At 49.9% G+C, this 19,237-nt stretch overlaps 1 protein-coding gene across 3 annotated transcripts in view; it reads left to right on the forward strand.

Annotated features, from left to right (window-relative positions):
* Positions 1-19,237, forward strand: part of ARHGAP39 (Rho GTPase activating protein 39) — a 73,534-nt gene that overhangs the window by 39,897 nt on the left and 14,400 nt on the right. For 2 of the 3 annotated variants that reach the window (XM_021718560.1, XM_008069966.2), the window contains exons 4-6: positions 1,297-1,380; positions 8,713-10,078; positions 11,339-11,900. In XM_021718560.1, the coding sequence (XP_021574235.1) occupies positions 1,297-1,380; positions 8,713-10,078; positions 11,339-11,900 (2,012 nt within the window). The remainder of the gene's footprint in view (positions 1-1,296; positions 1,381-8,712; positions 10,079-11,338; positions 11,901-19,237) is intronic. The other variant, XM_008069967.2, reaches the window with a different exon arrangement.

Genomic DNA, 19,237 nt, shown 5'->3' on the forward strand with positions numbered 1-19,237 from the left:
AAAACCTCAATTTCTCAACTAACTCATCTTCGACAAAGCCTCCACCACCAACCACTGGGGAGACGAGAACCTATTCAGTAAATAGTGCTGGGAAAACTGGCTGACCACATGGAGAAGATTGAAATAGGACCCCTACGTATTACACAAAAATTAACTCTAAATGGCTCAGAGACCTAAATGTAAAACCTCAAACTATAAGAACCTTAGAAAATGCAGGAGACACTCTTACGGAAGTTGGAACTGGCAACCAATTCCTGATCAAAACCCGAAGTGCCCAAGCCATAAGAGATAAGATAGATAGGTAGGACCTCATCAAACTGACAAGCTTCTGTTATTGTTTCTTTAATGAAGGTGAACTTGGTTTCTAACGAGTCACTGCTGATACCCAGAACAGCCACTGATGGCAAGTGTTACATAAGTTAATACTGCATTAGCTGTCTCTCTTATTACTGCTAGTTGATTTTTCAGTAGATTCTTTTAGTTTTGTAGGCTGACAATTGTAATTTTTATCTATTGCTTTCAATATTTTTTCAAATATTTAGCTTTTCTTCCTTGTCTTAATGCATTGACTAGCACTTCTAAGACTGTGTTACATAATACTGGTGAGAATAAGTAATTCTTATCCTGACTTTAATGGATATACTTTCAGCCTTTTGCTACTGCATATTATGAGTTTAATATGGATACTCTTAATCAGGTTAAGTACATTTTCTTCTACTTCTAGACTACTAAGTTTTCTTGAATCATAAATACTTATCGACATAATAAATACTTATTACCAGTGTATTGAATATCTGACAGGATAATCTCTCATTCAGTCATTCAATTCACAGATATTTGTTGAGTGTATGCATGTTGTGTTCTAAGCCCTAACTTTCAGCAGCTATGGTCTTCTTAAGGGTATTTCTAACCATGCTTCTTTCTCAGGTCATCTTGTCATGTCTGACTGAAGTTTTGATTCTCACTAATCCTGTTGCTGTGCCCTTGGAACAGTTGCTCTAGTGCCAATGGTTCAAGCTCCTGAAATCTACGACAGGGATAGTCGGTGTCCTGGCTTGCCCCAGGCCCTCTGGATAGGCCACAGTGGGGTTGTTCCTGCAGGGAGGAGGTGAGCTTAGGGCAGAAGATGAAGAGGACAGGTTTGTGAGCAGAAGCCAGGACTCAGCTCATTCCCAGGAAACTGAAGCAACAATACCCAGATTCTTAAGTCAGGGAAAGGTCAATTATTTAAATGTACCATATTTTAAAATTATTGTAAATATATTGATTTTTTTTTTAATTTTTGCTGTATTTCAGTTCTTCACCACCAGGAGTGTTCCTTGAGAAGGACTATGAGATTTACCGGGATTACAGTGCAGATGGCCAGCTTCTTCACTACAGGTAGAGACCACTGACTCAGGCGGGACCCTGTGTGCTGATGTGAGGGTGGCCTCCTTGGCGAGTCAGGTACAGGTTAACTGGAGAAGTGTCTGACTCAGCAGGAAATAACAAGTTGGAGGTACACAAAGAGTGGGGCCCAACATAGACAAGACCTCGAGCACCAGGAAAGGCTGTAGAGGCCAAGGACACCTGAAGCCTGGGCAGAGACCCTTTAGAACTGCCCCAGGCCGATTAGCAGCTCCTGTCTTGAAAGAACTGCATCTATGCCTAGTTTAGGCAGCCTAGAGCCTGTAGTGATTCCCTTAGGTCTTGATGAAGCAATGAGGTCCTGGAGGATTCTTAACATGAAGTCAACCCTGGGAAGCTCAGGCCACTTATGGGAGAGCACTTACCAGGCCCCATCTGTAGGAAAAGTGTTGGTTGTAGGGGAGGGAGTGAGTTTTTTTCTCAGCCCTAGCTCAGCCTCACAGAGTGTCAGTAGGTTCTAGAGACCACATCCAGGAATCTGGTGCCTTCACTCTGGGTGGGGTTCTCCCTCCGTCTCCTAGTAACTTCCATGTGGGAGCAGGCACCTGGACTTCTCTCTGTCCTAGTGATGACCTCTTTACTGTGGGAAACACAGGACTAGGTGCCATATCTGTGAGTGGCCTGGGTCCCCAGCATGGACCATCCAGGAGCAACATGGGATTGGGGAGGAATAGGAAGACCTGAGGAGGCTTTGGTGGTTTGCTCAAACAATTGAAAGACTGGAGCTTAGAAATGGTAACTGGATTTGTTTCTCAGGTTTGCGTTTGTTGAACACTAGGGTTGTAGGGCGTTGGGAATTTGAGCCTGGCCTAGTACCAGCAGTGTGGCATTTGACTATGGTAGGCTGCTTAGGCTTCCTGTCCTTCCATTTCTTATCATTGAGATGGGTCTGGGCAGCTGACTCGGCAATCACCACGAACTGACTGAGCTCATGATGGAAGTAGCATCCACACTGTGGCAAATTAGATCAGAGCTCTGGTCACCAGACTTGGTGCATTCTAGCAGACTGAGGTGACTGCACCCCTTACGGTGGATATGCCCAACTGGTCTTTGGTGGCCAAGCACTGCCACAGTCCTATCATCCCCAAGGTGCAGTCAATGGCTTAGATCATTGGCAATATCCCTGACATTATCTATGGGCACTTGTGGAGCTTTCAGGGAAGAGGTGCATCTTGCAACTGCAGATCTCAGATGGGCTGAACAGGATCTTCTGGGCATTTCCAGCTATATTGGGAGTGGGTGGCAGGTCGCTGAGCTGAGCCCACTCCAGCATCCCACCCTCTTCACACCTGCCAGGCCACTGTGGCAGCTTAGCCTCCTCCAGCCCTGTGGAGCTGCCTCTGCCATACAAGCTGACATACCAGCTCCTGGTCTTTACAGAGGTCCACAGCTGCTGTCTCTCTCGTGCCTTTTGCCCCTCTCAATGGCTTATCACCTTTCATGTTACTGACAGTTTTGCCTGTTGAAGATCCCCATTTGGGCCCCTGGTACATCCATGCCTGATGCTGGCCAGACCCTGCCTGATGCTAGGCAAATGTCTGCATTTCTGGGTTGTAAACTAATGATTGGGGAAGGAGTCCAGCAGCCCATATTGAACTTTCTTTGGGGTTCACCAGGCACTCTTTGGACTTGGTTGGGTAACAGAGGCCTTGCATCAGCCAGAACAGCCTAACTTGTCTGGTCCAAGGGGTGCTGCTATCCTGCAGTCCTGAGAAATGTTCCTTGGCCCTTGACCAGTGTAGGGGTGGCAGTCTGGTCTCATCTGGAGATATGGTTGGAGGTTTGCTCCATGCCAGGCAGCTCAACCATCCCCTCCTTCTCCCTCCCCTGTCATCATTGTCTCATCATTGAGGCCTTGGTACAGAGGTCCAGTGATATCAGAAGAGGAGACACAAGAGGATTGCAAGCCAGTGTGCAAGAAGGTTTCTGTACCCTAGAGTGACACATATATTTTTTAACGGGATGGGTGGAGCAGGTGGAGGAAGTAGATGGTCAGACCCTGTCCGAAGACATTCTCAATCCTCTTGTTGAGAATCTGCAACCTCTGTGTGTTCTCATGGTGAGCAGAGATGGGCCTCACACTCACCAGATCATAAATTACTTGAAAGCAGGCCTATGTGTACCTGGCTGAATCTGCCAAGCCAGTTCTTGTCATCAAGTCCAATGTTCTAGGGCTTCTGGAAAGAGAGAACTTGTTTTCTGGGGGAATCATAATGAGAGGGCCTGCCACACAGCTTTCAGAGAGCTGAACACAGTTATAGACGATGATGACATCTCCTGGGCAGAATGCTGAGTGTACCAGGATCCCACGTGGGACCACTCTTAAGGAGGTTCCCCCCCCCCTTCCTGGACTCCCATCAGGAGCAAAGCTTCACTCTGGACATACCAGAAGCTATGGGGGTATCAGCTTCCAAGGCAACACAGATGCTTCTGAAAAGTAAGGCAGGAGAGCTGGTGCCCCGCCCCACCACCAGCCCCCACAGTCCTGCAGGAAGGGCTGCCTTCAAATAACACAAGAGCCAACCAGTCCTGCTGGGCTTGGAAGGTCTTAGAAGTCCCATTCAGCCCCAGAGCATGCCTGATACTTCCTTTTGCAAGTTGTCATCAGTGTAATAGATTGGCATGATGCTGTGAGATGGCAAAAAATAAAGTCTCTGTGAAGCAAATTATATAAGAAAGCCAGGGAATTGACCCAACCCTGAGATGCTGTGGAGGTATACTACTGCTACAGGAAGTAAAAGCAAATTTTTTCTCGTGTTCTCTGCTTATAGGGGGACAAACAAAAACAAAACACCAGTTTGATACCAGCACTTAGGGGTTCAAATAAAGAGACCACATTTAGAAAAGCAGGGATAGCAATGGGGATGCCCCTAGCAGGCAACCCAGGAAGTTCAAGCCAGGAGGGCGTATCGGTGCATATGAAGTTGTAGAGGGATCTGAGGACTGAAGAGTGAAGCTGTTGTTCCAAGTATAATTTCAGACACATGGTTTCCTCTTGTGCTGTGTGAGTATAACTGTATCTGCATTTACAAACTTTAGTCTTTAGTGCAGTTTTTTCCTCTGAAACCCGCAGTGTCGAGTCGGATGGCTGTCAGGGTGCTGCTGCCTGTTTCTCCCTTGATTTTTCTAGGTGTCTGCACTTGAAAGAGCCGCTTTTCAAAAGCGATGGCAGTAGATAAGCGCTCATGGTTTTGATTTTGCATCTGGTTTTGTGCAGTGTTCTCAATTCTTCTTTTGAAAATAGGCCCTGGAAGAAATGGTCTGCAGGGCTTTGGGCTGAATTGAACCCTTTGTCCCTGCACCTGCCCACCTGACTCGTAGCATTTTCCAGAGTCAGTAGCCTCTTTAAAGTTTTTCCAACTTTCCTTCTGGTTTGAAAGTGTCTGCTGAAAAACCTGCGTTGGGTAAAAGTTGATTGTCATTTTATTTAGAGATGGGGGAGATGGTCCCTCTGCTCTGGTGCCCCTACCCTGCAGAGTTGGTGTAGAAATTAGGGAAAGAATGAGGAGGATGGGTTTGGGAAGTGTGAGGAGAGTACCAGGGTTCCATCTGCCCCTGGAATGATGGGGACAAGCTGGGCTCAGGAGAAGGGGCTGTCCAGACTGAGTGGAAAGAGCAGATGCATCCCAGGAGGAAGCCTGGCAGGTCATCCGAGGGCAGCAGGGCCCTAGGGGCTGCTCAGTGGTCCCAGGGAGGCTGGGGGCCAGCTCAGAAGATCGGGTCGAGAATCACAGTCAGTAGGACCTGGAAACTAGATGTGTGGCTTGGAGAGCTAAGGAAAAGGGCAGGTGGTGGAGCTGGGGAACAAAGGGTGTAGGACTGCAGAAAGGTCTGGGTAGACCCAACTCAGGAGCAGCCCTGGGGGTGGGCATGGAGATACCTGGACGGTGGAAGGGTGGAAACAGCAGAGGTTGGGAGACAGGGTGAGAGACCCCCTCAGAAGACACTCTGGGTGCCATGGGGGGTATGGTCCTATCTGGTTGCAGCTGTATCTGTTCTACATGGCCAGGGTGGTAGTTCTCTGGACCTCCTGGGATTTCCCCATCTGTGACTCAGGTGTCCTGCTTGGGCCTCAGCCTACTTTGAGGAGGTGCTCAGCACATGGACACATTACAGTGCTGGTCTCCTTTCATCAGCCCAGTGAAGGCATCTCCATGGGGGAGCAGGACCCTAGGTCTCCCTACCTCATTTTATCTCATCTCTGCCCTAACTGGATGGAACTACTCTCCTTTCCCAGAATAGAGCATGATATCTGACCAGCAAGCCTTTCTCATGTCCTTGACTCTCCTGACACTCACCTCACCCTCCTGGGTGCCTGCCAGCCTCTCATCCTACCTCAGTGGTCTGAGACCTACAGCTGATGGCCTGCCTCCTCGGGCCACAGCCCAGCACCTTGTGTTACATCCATCCATCACATCTTTCATAGGCCCTGGCTTAGGGCTAAGTCCATATCTGTTGAGTGATTAAAAAGAGTCACAGATGTGCAAAAATAATGGCTCATGCTTACTGAATGTTGTCTGCATGTCATTGCTGAGAACTGACAGGGAACTTCATTATATGCACATTATGTTATTAAATCTTTGTTATAACTGAGGAAGAAACTTAGAAAGATATTAAATGAAATACAGGCCTTGCAACCAGGGAGCCACAGCCTTTCATGCTTCCACATTACTCAGACAGTGGAGGGGTTGATGTTGCAGTCAGCCCTTGGAGTTTGGTGGCCCCACCCACGCTGGCTCCAACCATCTACTCCAGTTGTCTGGCCCCTGGTGGCCGACCAGGAGCAGCCTCTGGCAATCATGAGCAAAAATCCCAAGAACAGGCACCTGCACCCTGACCCCTGCCAGTGCCCTGACTTCTCACCTGAGCTGTGTGTCAGACCTGTAGTTCTGGTGTGCTTTGCTGAGTGGGCCCATGGAGCAGGCCACCTCACGGCCAGCAGGGAGTCTTTCTAGCCCCAGGTAATGGGGCGTAGCGACCTTGTCCAGAAAGACCCCATGTTGATCAGAGAGACAGAACTGGTTTGTTAAGATGCGTGGGATTTCTACTTTTTGCAACAGCAGACTAACTTATCTGAGACCATTTTCGTACTGAGAACAACTGGAGAAGTTGAGCAAAATATACAAAATCATTCTGAAATCATCAGACATACTGAGGAAGTGAGGACTTGAGGGACCAAGGTCTGGAGACCAATGGCCCTAGCACATGTGTGACACTGTTCCTCCCTTAAGAAAACCTGCAAAGCTGAGCAGCTGAGCAGACTTCTGTGTGGTTCCTCAGTGCAGGAGTTCCAGAGACCAATATCCAGGAACCACCAAAGAGAAGCCCTAGTTATAAGTCCATGCTCAGACTTCTTAAAGGCTACACCTAGGAATAGAGTGAGTCATAGTTAGACCAGCAAAACATGAGCCCGGCTTCCAATCAGCTCAGTCCCAGATGGGATTCAGGTGATCTGCCCTTATTCTGCTTGCCAGAAACAGAAATAAACCCAGAACTCAAATTAGCTCTACAATTTTCATACTTAATGACCAGGATTTCAGTCTAAAATTACCAGAATTGATTAAAACTAGAAACAGATCCACAGATCAACATTTTAGAGTTATCAGACACTGTATTTAATATGATCCATATTAAATATCAATTTAAAATAATCAAATTGATAATCTACAATTGAAAAATACAACAACACATACTAAGAACTCAATAGATGGGTGCTGTGGTCTAAATGTTTGTGTCCCTCCCCCCCAATTCATATATTTATATTCTAACTGCCAAGATGATAATATTAGGAGGTAGAGCCTTTGGGGGTGACTAGGTCATGGGACAGATCAAAGAATCAATAGAACTAATTAATGGGATTAATGTCCTTATAAGAAAAGGCATGAGAGAGGCCCCTTGTCCCTTACACCATTTGAAGACAAAGCAACAAGACACCATCTGTGAACCAGGAAATAGTCCCTCACCAGACACAGAACATGCTGGCACCTTGATCTAGGACTTCCCAGTCTCCAGAACTGTGAGAAATAGATTCTTGTTGTTTTTAAGCTACCTAATTTATAGTGTTTTGTTATAGCAGCCTGAGTGGAGTAAGACAGTGGGTTTAAGAGCAGATTAAACATAGCCAAATAGAAAATTAGTAAATTGGAAGGTAAGTCAGAAGAAAATATCCACTCTGAAGTATGGAGCTGCCAAAGGATGGGAAATGCAGAACACAACATGAAAACCATATAGTGTACAGTGAGACGGACTGTATATAGATCTAGAAGAGAGGAGAGAAGAAACAGGGCAAAAGTAACATTTGGAAATCATGTCAAGCCATAGATTCTAAGAAGTGCTGTGAATCCCAAATAGAGAACCACACCTGAGTAGCCTAGGGGAGAGGGTAGGTGGTGGAGGGGGCTCCCCATTTATCTCTCCCTGGACAATGTCCTGGGTCCAGCCTCCTGTATGGAAGAACCTGTGCCAACCTTGGGTTGGTGTGGGGCAAAGCACATGTTGCTGCTGTATCTGGGTGTCCACCCAGCAGTGCAGCCCAGGGGTGGTATCGCCCACGTTGTCAGTAACCTGGTGAGGCTCAGAAGAGGCTGAACAGCCACTATTACCCCCACTGAGAGGAAGGGCCAGGATTCAGACAGTGTGACTCCTGAGAACTATCAGTTCCCTTAGCCTGATGTGAGTGTAAGTGGGAGTTGGAGGACAGTTGTGTTGTCTGTGTGCAAGTGAAAGTGGTGACTGGTGTGGGGCAGAGTTTAGGGGAGGACAATCTTTTTGGAGTTAACAGGAGTCTCTGGTTAAAAAATTGAACCCTGGGATGCTGGTGTTGTGCCCTGTGGGGCTCACTTGGACTTCTAGGGTCATTGTCGGTTGACCACACCACTTGGTAGGAGCATGAAGTGTTGGGCCCAGGAGTGAGGCCTGTAGGTACGACTCAGGAATACCTGCATGGCATCCAGAATGAAAGATTCTTGGCAGGGCCATTCCCAGTTCTGTTACAGAAACAGCTCTGTGCCTTGTCACTGCCTGGAGACAGAAGCAGACAGGCACATTATAATGGGCATCAGCTGTGGGTGGGAGAGCCCCCCAGAGGGAAGGGCAGCAGGGCTGAGGCAATGGGTATGGAAGGACAGCTGTGGACTGCAGTGCCCCAGGGACAGCGCCCCCACAAGTAGGTGCACAACAGGGTTCACAGGGAGTGCAATGCCTGCAGCCCCCAGTGAGGGGGTGGGAGGACGCAAGAAACAACCAGGCTGGGCTGTGGAGTGAAGCTCCACCTTCTGGAGTAACCTATGCCTGTCCACCCCCAAGCAGAACCTCCTCGCTGCGGTGGAACTCAGGCACCAAGGAGCGCATGCTCATCAAGGTCGCTGATCGCGAGCCCAGCTTTCTCAGCCCCCAAGGCAATGGTTATTCCATGGACAGCCAACCCGGGGGCCGCTCCCGCAGACCCTCTGGCAGCCAGCATTCGCCCAGCCTGCAGACGTTTGCCCCTGAGACAGATGGTACTGTCTTCTTCCCAGAGAGGAGGCCCTCGCCCTTCCTAAAAAGGGCTGAGCTCTCTGGGAGCTGCTCTCCATTGCTGGTCCAGCCCCGAAAGCCCTCCAGTGACTCACAACCCTCCTCTCCACGCTACGGCTATGAGCCCCCCCTCTATGAGGAGCCCCCAGTGGAGTACCAGGCCCCCATCTACGATGAGCCCCCCATGGACGTGCAGTATGAGGCCAGTGGGGGCTACCAGGCTGGCTCACCCCAGAGGTCACCTAGCCGTAAGCCCCGCCCCTTCCTGCAGCCTTCCAAGCAGGGACCCCCCTCACCCTGCCAGCAGCTGGTGCTCACCAAGCAGAAGTGCCCGGAGCGCTTCATGAGTCTGGAATACAGCCCTGCGGGTAAGGAATATGTGCGGCAGCTAGTATACGTCGAGCAGGCAGGCTCCAGCCCCAAATTGCGTGCTGGCCCACGGCACAAGTACACGCCAAACCCTGGTGGTGGCTCCTACTCTCTGCAGCCCAGCCCCTGCCTGCTGAGGGACCAACGCCTAGGGATCAAGTCCGGAGACTACAGCACCATGGAGGGGCCTGAGCTGCGGCATGGCCAGCCACCTACACCACTGCCTCAGGCCCAGGAGGACACTATGTCCTGGTCTAGCCAGCAGGACACTATGTCCTCAACAGGCTATTCCCCAGGCACACGTAAGAGGAAGAGCAGAAAACCCTCTCTTTGCCAAGCCCCCAACGCCTCCTCCACCGACGGCCCAGGTGACCTGCTCAGCGAGCAGCCCCTAGCTGAGGAGCGGCCCCCATGCGGGCCCAGCATTGTTTCAATGAAGCGTGCAGAAGGTGAGGTGGATGGGGCACGAGGCACAGCAGAGCCCTTCCTGGCGCAAGCACGGCTGGCCTGGGAGGCACAGCAGGCACATTTCCACATGAAGCAGAGGAGTAGCTGGGACTCCCAGCAGGATGGCTCGGGTTATGAGAGTGATGGTGCCTTACCACTGCCCATGCCAGGGCCTGTGGTTCGCGCCTTCAGCGAGGATGAGGCCTTAGCCCAGCAGGAGAACAAGCACTGGAAGAGGAGCACCTTTGAGAAGCTCGGCTTCCCCCAGATCCTGCTGGAAAAAAGCGTCTCTGTGCAGACCAACCTGGCCTCACCGGAGCCTTACCTCCACCCCTCACAGGTGAGGAAACCATGGCAGGGCAGGAAGAGTTGGTCCCCAGGTCCCAAGAACCTGGAGCACTCAGTCAGGATGGTGCTCAGTGAGCCAGGCCCATGAGTACCTAGCATCTGCAATGTTAGTGCAGTACTTGGAGTTCCTGAAGCCTGATATCTCTGGGGCCCTGGGCACTCCAGTGGGCTTTGAGGATGTGGCTGGTGATCCCATCCAAAGCCCTCATGGGGCATAGACTTTTAGGGGGCTCTGTGACAGGGTCTTTCTTAAGCCTCAGATCATCTAGGAGCTGGAGGCCATGCCCCGACTCCAGGCCACAGTAGCACAAAAGAGGCCATAGTAGACCAGTTGGACAGCTGTTACCAACATTGTGGCCTGGGACTTTAAGAAGCAGGGAGCTAGAGTATCAGGTCCCTAAAGGAGGTTCCCTCAGGTGGGAAGAATTGAATGGGGCTGGGGCCCAGGGGTTCTGGCGTTTAGCAGCCGCAGCTGAAGCAGAGGCCAAGGCTGGCATATTCCCCATGTGGCACCAGGAACAGATGTGGTTCAGACCCCATGGAGCCCACACACACCTTTGTCCAGTGACTTAGTCCTTGTTCTCACCTCCTGACCCTGACCTTTCTCACTGGTCGGCCACAGGAAGAGTGTCTGCTCAGGCTGGAGCTAGAGCAGCTTCCAGTCAGTGTTTCTGTCCACTGCTCATGACATGAGAGGGAACAACAAGACAGTGTAGAGAGACATGGGGTGCATGGATCAGGATACCCTGAGAGCAATGCAGAGAGGGAGGGGCTTTCTGAAGGATGAGCCTCCAGAGTAAATGTTGAAAGAAGGGCCTCGGAGTTGCATGTATGATAGGAGTGGAGGGGATTGGGAACCACAGATACCAGCCTTGTCTAGTATGAATTACAACTTACTTTCTCTAAATGAAGATGCTAACGCTTTCTTAGGAGGCAACAGAATGAGATCATTCTCATCCCTGGGGATGCCCAGTGAGTGCCGCTCACTTCTTCCCTGCCTATCAGCCAGGTCACCTGGGTTGTTTGACAGCATGGCTGTTTCCAGATACCCTGCCTCACCCTGGAGTACAGGGCTCAGGCACCCTGGCCATGTCTGCTGGGTTGGCTGGGCTCCTTCTGGGTCTCCCTCCTAGAGCAGCCTTGCCTGTCTGGCTCAGTTGGGACCCCAGCTCACACCTCTTGGGACCATAGTCCAGGTGGGCCCAGCTCACACCCTCCCCCTAATAGCCCAGCTCCCATTTGTCCTTCTCAGTCTGAGGATCTTGGTGCCTGTGCCCAGTTTGAAAGCAGCCGGCAGAGTCGCAGCGGAATGCCCAGCTCCAACTGCGTCTTCCCCACCTTCACACTGCGCAAGCCCTCCTCAGAGACAGATATTGAGAACTGGGCCTCCAAGCACTTCAACAAGCACACCCAGGGCCTCTTCCGGCGGAAGGTGTCCATTGCCAACATGCTGGCTTGGAGCAGCGAGTCCATCAAGAAGCCCATGATCGTGACCAGTGACCGGCATGTGAAGAAGGAGGCCTGTGAGCTCTTTAAGCTGATCCAGATGTACATGGGTGACCGGCGGGCCAAGGCAGACCCGCTGCATGTGGCCCTGGAGATTGCCACCAAGGGCTGGAGTGTACAAGGCCTGCGGGATGAGCTCTACATCCAGCTGTGCCGGCAGACCACTGAGAACTTCCGACTTGAGAGCCTGGCCCGTGGCTGGGAGCTCATGGCCATCTGCCTGGCCTTCTTCCCACCTACACCCAAGTTCCACTCCTACCTGGAGGGCTACATCTACCGGCACATGGACCCTGTCAACGACACCAAAGGTAAGGCCCATCATTCAGACTCTGCTACCAGCTCAGGTAAGGGCCATGGAGAGGGTCTCTGGCCTGTGCTGGGCAGCACCTGGCAAGGTCCTTGACAGCCCCTGACACAAGGCCATGGCCCTGCAGGTGGGCTGCCTCTAAGAAGACGCACAGGTCTCCTGAAAGACCATACACCCTGGGCTTCCAATGGGATGTGGGCATCTTTTGGGAGCCTCTCCTTAGCACAAGTCAGATTCTGTTCCTTGAGAGAAGCCCCAGGCTCGGTGTCTGTCTGGGCCTGGGCTACGTTGCTGTCAACCAGGCAGCTTGAGCCCTAAGCTAGATGGAGTGAGCACAGAAGCAGGGCCATAGCCAGCCCTGTGTCTACAGCAAGTCATCCTCCACCCCAATGTCATGGGCACCTAAGGGGCACAGCCATGAAACTGACATAGATACGTGTGTGAACACATACGCACACCCTCTAAGTCAGACATACTATAGACTGTCCTGTGGCAATGAGAGTCTATATTGGATAAGTATTTGTCTCTCAGAGATCGGGCTCCTGGTCAGGACCTTGTGGAGCCTTGCCCTAGCCCGGGTGTTGGGAGAGGTGGCTCCCATGTTGCTGTAAGGCCAGAGCTGGACACACAAAGGCCAGTGCAGGGCAACCGTGAGTTCCTGGGAATGGTGTGTTGGATATAGGCTCCACTTAACACATCAGCTGTTTGTGAGGGGATTTTGGAAGCCATGCAACTTTTATCCCAGGCATGTACTTTTCAACACAAGTTAATAATAGAGGCAGAGCCTGGCAGGCAGACTGGGCTCCTGGATCTACAAGGAGGACCAGAGCCGGGTGCCATGCACTCATGGTCTGGCTCTGGCTCTGTGGGCTACAGTGGGGTCTCAGTGAACTCCACAATCCCTGGTCTTGGGACTTTCTAGAAGCAGATAGAGTCCTGGGGGCCTTGTTTCTGTGGGTATCATAGTTTACCTCCTCAGCCTTTTTCAAAGGGTCTTAAAATGTACCTAGCCAGGTGCAGTGGCTCACACCTGTAATCCCAGCACTTTGGGGGGCAGAGGTAAGAGGACTGCCTAAGCTCAGGGAGTTGAGACCAGCCTGAGCAAACTGGTGAGATCTTGTCTCTACGATAAATTTAAAAAATGAGCTAGGCATAGTGGTGCTTGCTTGTGGTTCTAATGACTTGGAAGGCTGAGGTAGAAGGATCGCCTGAGCCCAGCCGGTAGAGGCTGTGGGGGCTGTGAGCGTGCCACTGCACTCCAGCCTGGATGACAGAGCGAGACTCTGACTCAAAATAAAAAAAAATTTAAAAAAAGAAAGAAATGTTGTACCTGAGCTAGAGGCTGGGAAGCTATATCTTCACTGCCCAGCACAGCATGAGACCCACAGTGGGTACCCAAGAGTGAGCAAGTAAAAAGTTAGGAAACAGTCAGACAAGTGTGTAGCTGGGCCATTCCCGCTGGCCGGGGTTTGTGCTCTAGGCCACATTTGGAGCCCCCCAGGATACTGCCTTTCACACACAGGTTTGAGTGCCTTTACACTCACGGAATCCTGGCTTTGCATATAAGAGGGAATTGAGTTTCAGCTTCGGTGGTCATGCTTTCAAGGCCCCCCTCAAGTAAGTAAGGCCCATGAGGTCTCAGAGCATCATAGGGTCTGGGGCCATGAAGGGGGACTAGAACTCTGTGTGCTCCAGGTAGGTGGCCTGCATCCAGCCTGTGGCACTGGGGCCACCCTCACAACCAGAACCCCATTTCCAGTCCTGAGATTAGTTCCTAGGTTTGTCTGCTTGGCTTTGAGCCCAGAGTAGAGGCTTCTACATACAAGTTTCCTTCTCAGGGATGGAGGTCATCCCTCCAGCCAGTCCCCTGTCCCTATGTGGTGCCACCTTTCAAGTGCAAGCAGTATTGGTCAAGAACATGGGTCCTGCCACTGGCCACAAAGGCCCTGTCAGTTCAGGAGGATGTAGCCTGTGCTCTGGAGGACCAGATGGGCTGCTGTACAACCCTTAGAAAAAAGGAAACTATAGCCTAGAGGGATGAGCCACCTGCCTGGGGACACAGTGACGGGTAGAGCTGAGCTTGACTCTGCCCACTGTATTGCTCTGAACCACCTGCCTGCCTCAGCATCAGGATCCTTTTATTGATTCATCCACCAGCATCTGTGTGACTTCAGTGTGTTGCCACCATACCCAGGGACTGAGGCTCCAGGAGGTAAACCCCCACCCCAGTTTAGCCTTGTCTCATGCGTGGTTGCACCTTTCTGCCAGTCGCCAGCATAGAAGGGTGTCTCCCAGCTTATCCTTGCGACTGCCCTCCACACAGACAGGGAGCATACCTAGTGATGGCTACAATAACTTTCAGCTCTCCCACCTGTTCCACTTCTATGTCAACCCTTTGGAAACTTGCAAACCCTGAGGGGTTTTGTTTACTGCTCATATCTTCAGGCGTTCAACAAGGTTTCCTGGCTTCCAGTTCAAGATGGCAGATTGAACATGTGCATTTGCTTCTACTCTGCCTTGAACTCTTGCCAAAACATCAGTGAAGGAATTTTTAAAAGGCAAAAACCACAAACAAATGTAAAATGATATAACTGCTGTAAGAAATAGTATGGCAAGTCCTCAAGTAATTAAAAATAGAATTATCATATGATCCAGCAATTTCACTTCTGGGTCTATACCCCAAAGAATAGAAAGCAAGGACTCTAACAGTTATTTGTACACTCATGGTCATGGCAGCATTATTCACTATAGCTAAAAGGTGGAAATAACCAAAGTATCCATTGACAGATTAATGGATAAATGAAATGTGGTATATACATAAAGTCGGAAATTATTCAGCCTTAAAAAGGAAAGAAATTAAGACACATGCTACAACATGGATGACCCTTGAGGACATTATGCTAAATGAAAGAAGCTGGTCACAAAAGGACAAAAACCGTGTGAGTCTACTTCTATGAGGTCTCCAGAGCAGTCAAATTTATAGACAGAAAGTAGAATGGTGGGTGCCAGGAGCTGGAGGTAGGGAGAAATGGGGAATTCGTATTTAATGGAGACAGAGGTTTACTTTGGGAAGACAAAAATGACAGTTGCACAACAATGTGAATGCACTCAATGTCACTGAACCATATGGTTAAAATGGCAAATTTTATCTCATATATATATATATTTACCACAATTCTTAAAACATACAAAGACAAAGAAAATGGAAAAGAAACAACAGTTGTTTTGGAAGCTGGACACACATGGACCAGTGGCAGAAACTGACGTGGCAGACCAAGAAAGGTGAATCCTAGGCAGACAATGGGAAAACTGAGAAGCTGAAGCAGGTAGCAAACCTTTTTAAAAGCTTAAAGTAGGATAGAGCCAGATTTCTCTACCAGTGAGGGAAGGTAGTGATCCTGAAGCTGAAAACAAAGGGTTGGTTGAAAGTCTGTTTAAGAAGCAAAGCAGCTACAGTAGAGTGGGTGAGAGCATTGATTCTGGGTCCAGACCATCTGAACTCAAGTCCCAGCTACATTATCAAGTTAGGCCATAATCAGGGCCATAAAATGTTAAAGAATGTAAATCACAGAAAGTGTGCTCTCTGCTGGGTGTGGTGGCGCACCCAGCACTTTGGGAGGCTAAGGTGAGAGGATTGCCTGACCCCAAGGGTTCGAGATCAGCCTGGGCAATTTGGCAAGACCTTGTCTCTACAATAAATAAGTAAATAATTAACTGGGCTTGGTGATGCGCTCCTGTAGTTCCAGCTAATTGAAATGCTAAGGCAGAAGGATTACCTGAGCCCAGCAGGTCAAGACTGCAGTGGTGTGAAGTGTGCCACTGTACTCTAACCTGGGTGACAGAGTGAGACTTTGACTCAAAAAAAAAACAAAAAAAAACCCCAGCTGGGCTCGGTGGCTTAGCCTGTAATCCCAACACTTTGGAAAGCCGAGGATTTCCTGAATTGCCTGAGCCCGCAGATTCAAGACCTCATCTCTACAATAAATAAAAAACTAGCTGGGCATGGTAGCACATGCCTGTGGTACCATGCCTGTGGTAGTTCCAGGTACTTGGAAGACTGAGGCATAAGGATCACTGGAGCCCAGCAGGTCGACACTGGGGTGGCTGTGAGTGTGCCACTGCACACCAGCCTGGGTGACAGAGTGAGATTTCAACTCAAAAAAAAAAACACCCAGGCGTGGTGATTCATGCCTGTAATGCCAGCATTTTGGAAGACAGAGGCAAGAGGATTGTCTGAGGCCAGAGATTCGAGACCAGCCTGGGCAACTTGGCAAGCCCTCATCTCTATAGTAAATTAAAAAGTTATCTAGGGCCGGGCACAGTGGTTCAGCCTGTAATCCCAGCACTTTGGAAAGCCAAGGTGAGTGGATTGCCTGAGCCCCGCAGGTTCAAGACCAGCCTGGACAACTTGGCGAGACCTTGTCTCTACAATAAATAAATAACTAGCTGGGCATGGTAGTGCGTACCTGTAATTCCGGCTACTTAGAAGACTGATGCGTAAGGATCAGAGACCAGCAGGTCAGTGCTGGGGTGGCTGTGAGTGTGCCACTGTACTTCAGCCTGGGTGACAGAGTGAGATTCCAACTCAAAAAAAAAAAAAAACACCCAAGAGCAGTTATTCACACCCGTAATGCCAGCATTTTGGAAGACAGAGGCAAGAAGAATGTCTGAGGTCAGAGGTTCAAGACCAACCTGGGAAACTTGGTGAGCCCTCATCTCTATAGTAAATTTAAAAATTATTTGGGGCTGGAAGCAGTGGCTTAGCCTGTAATCCCAGCACTTTGGGAGGCCAAGGTGAGAGGATTGCCTGAGCCCAGTGGTTCGAAACCGCCTGGGTAATTTGGTGAGACCTTGTTTCTACAATAAATCACAAAAACTAGCTGGGTGTAGTGGCGTGCGTCTGTAGTTCCAGCTACTTGGAAGGGTGAGGCAGAAGGATCGCCGGAGCCCACAGGGTAAGGCTGCAGTGGCCAGGAGCGAGCCACTGCACTCCAGTCTGGGCAACAGAGTGAGACTCCAACTCAAAAAAAAAAAAAAGCTGTGCGTGGTGGCATGCACCTGTCGTTCCAGCTACTTGGAAGGCTGAGGCAAAGGGATTGCCTGAGCCTAGCAGGTTGAGGCTTTGACTCCAACTCAAAAAAAAAAACAACAACAAAAAACCAAAAAGTGTGTCCTCTAACCACAATGGAATTAAATTAGGCATGAGTCACACAAAGATATGTGGAAAATCCTCAAGTATTTGGAAACTAAAGAACATACTACTGAAATCAAATAAAAATCAAAAGAAAAATTAGCATTTTGAAGTAAAAGAAAATGAAAACAAAACATACTATGGCCAAAGCAGTTCTTAGAGGGAAATTTATAGCACCTAAATGCCTATGTTAGACAAGATCTCACCGAGTGCAGTGGCTCACGCCTGTAATCCCAGCACTTTGGGAGGCAGATGGGAGAGGATTGCCTGAGCACAGAGGTTTGAGACCATCCTGGGCACTTTGGCAAGACCTCATCTCTACAGTAAATGAAAAAATTAGCTTGGCATGGTGGTACGCGCCTGTGGTTCCAGCTACTTGGAAGGCTGAAGCGGAAGGATCGCCTGAGTCCAGCAGGTCAAGGCTGTGGTGGTTATAAGCATGCCACTGCACTCCAGACTGGGTGACAGAGTAAGACTGCAACTCAAAAACAAAAAAAAAATCTCAAATCAATGACCTTAGCTTTTATTTTAAGAAATCTTTTTTTAAAAAAAGAATAAAGAAGCCAGGCTCGGTGGCTCAGCCTGTAATCCCGCACCTTTGGGAGGCTGAGGTGAGTGGACTGCCTGAGCCCACGGGTTCGAGACCCACCTGGGCAGTGGGACCTCATCTCTACAATAAATCAAAAAATCAGCCGGGCGTGGTAGCGCATGTCTGTAATTCCGGCTACTTGGAAGGCTGAGGCGGAAGGATCACCGGAGCCCAGCAGGTCGAGGCTGCGGTGGCCAGAAGCGGCCACTGCACTCCAGTCTGGGCGACAGAGTGAGACTCCAACTCAAAAAAAAGAAAAGAATAAAGTATACCGAAAGTAAGCAGAAAGGAATAATGAAGATCAGAGTAGAGATCAATGAAAGGGGAAACAAAAACAGAGAAAATGGCTGGGCTAGGTGGCTCAGCCTGTAATCTCAGCACTTTGGGAGACCAAGGTGAGTGGATTGTCTGAGCCTGTGGGTTTGAGATCAGCCCAGGCAACTTGGCAAGACCTCATCTCTACGATAAATCAAAACTTAGCTGGGCGTGGTAGTGTGCTCCTGTAGTTCCGGCTACTTGGAAGGCGGAGGCGGAAGGATCGCCAGAGCCCAGCTGGTTGAGGCTGTGGTGGCCAATAGGCGTGAATCCAACAATATATGAAAAAGAGTGAGCCAGGCTCAGTGGCTCAGCCTATAATCCTGCGCTTTGGGAGGCCAAGGTGAGTGAATTGCCTGAGCCCGCGGGTTCGAGACCCACCTGGGCAACTTGGCGAGACCTCATCTCTACAATAAATCAAAACTTAGCCGGGCGTGGTAGCGCGTGCCTGTAGTTCCAGCTACTTGGAAGGCTGAGGCGGAAGGATCACCGGAGCCCAGCAGGTCGAGGCATCGGTGGCCGGGAGCGGCCACTGCACTCCAGTCTGAGTGACAGAGTGAGACTCCAACTCAAAAAAAAAAAAAAAAACCAGAGAAAATCGGTGAAACAAAAAGCTGATTTTTTTTTGAAGATTGATAAAATTGATAAACCTCCAGCTAGTCTGATTACAGCATAGAGAGGACATAAATTACCAATATTAAGAATGAGATGATATCACTACAGATTCTACAGATATTAAAAAGATAATAAGCCGGGCTCGGTGGCTCAGCCTGTAATCCCCCGTCTTTGGGAGGCTGAGGTGAGTGGATTGCCTGAGCCCGCGGGTTCGAGACCCGCCTGGGCAGCGAGACCTCATCTCTACTATAAATCAAAAAATCAGCCGGGCGTGGTAGCACATGCCTGTAATTCTGGCTACTCGGAAGGCTGAGGCGGAAGGATTGCCGGAGCCCAGCAGGCGAGGCTACGGTGGCCGGAAGCGGCCACTGCACTCCAGTCCGGGCGACCGAGCGAGACTCCAGCTCAAAAAAAAAAAAAAAAAAAAAGATAATAAGGAGGTCGGGCTTGGTGGCTCAGCCTATAATCCCAGCATTTTGGGATGCTGAGGTGAGTGAATTACCTGAGCCTGCGGGTTCGAGACCCACCCAGGCAACTTGGCGAGACCTTGTCTCTACAATAAATCAAAAAATTACCCAGGCGTGGTAGCGCATGCCTTATAGTTCCAGCTACTTGGAAAGGCTGAGGC

This window comes from Carlito syrichta, unplaced genomic scaffold, assembly GCF_000164805.1.
Source record: "Carlito syrichta isolate Samal-C Ts95f unplaced genomic scaffold, Tarsius_syrichta-2.0.1 Scaffold312719, whole genome shotgun sequence".
Lineage (NCBI taxonomy): Eukaryota > Metazoa > Chordata > Mammalia > Primates > Tarsiidae > Carlito > Carlito syrichta.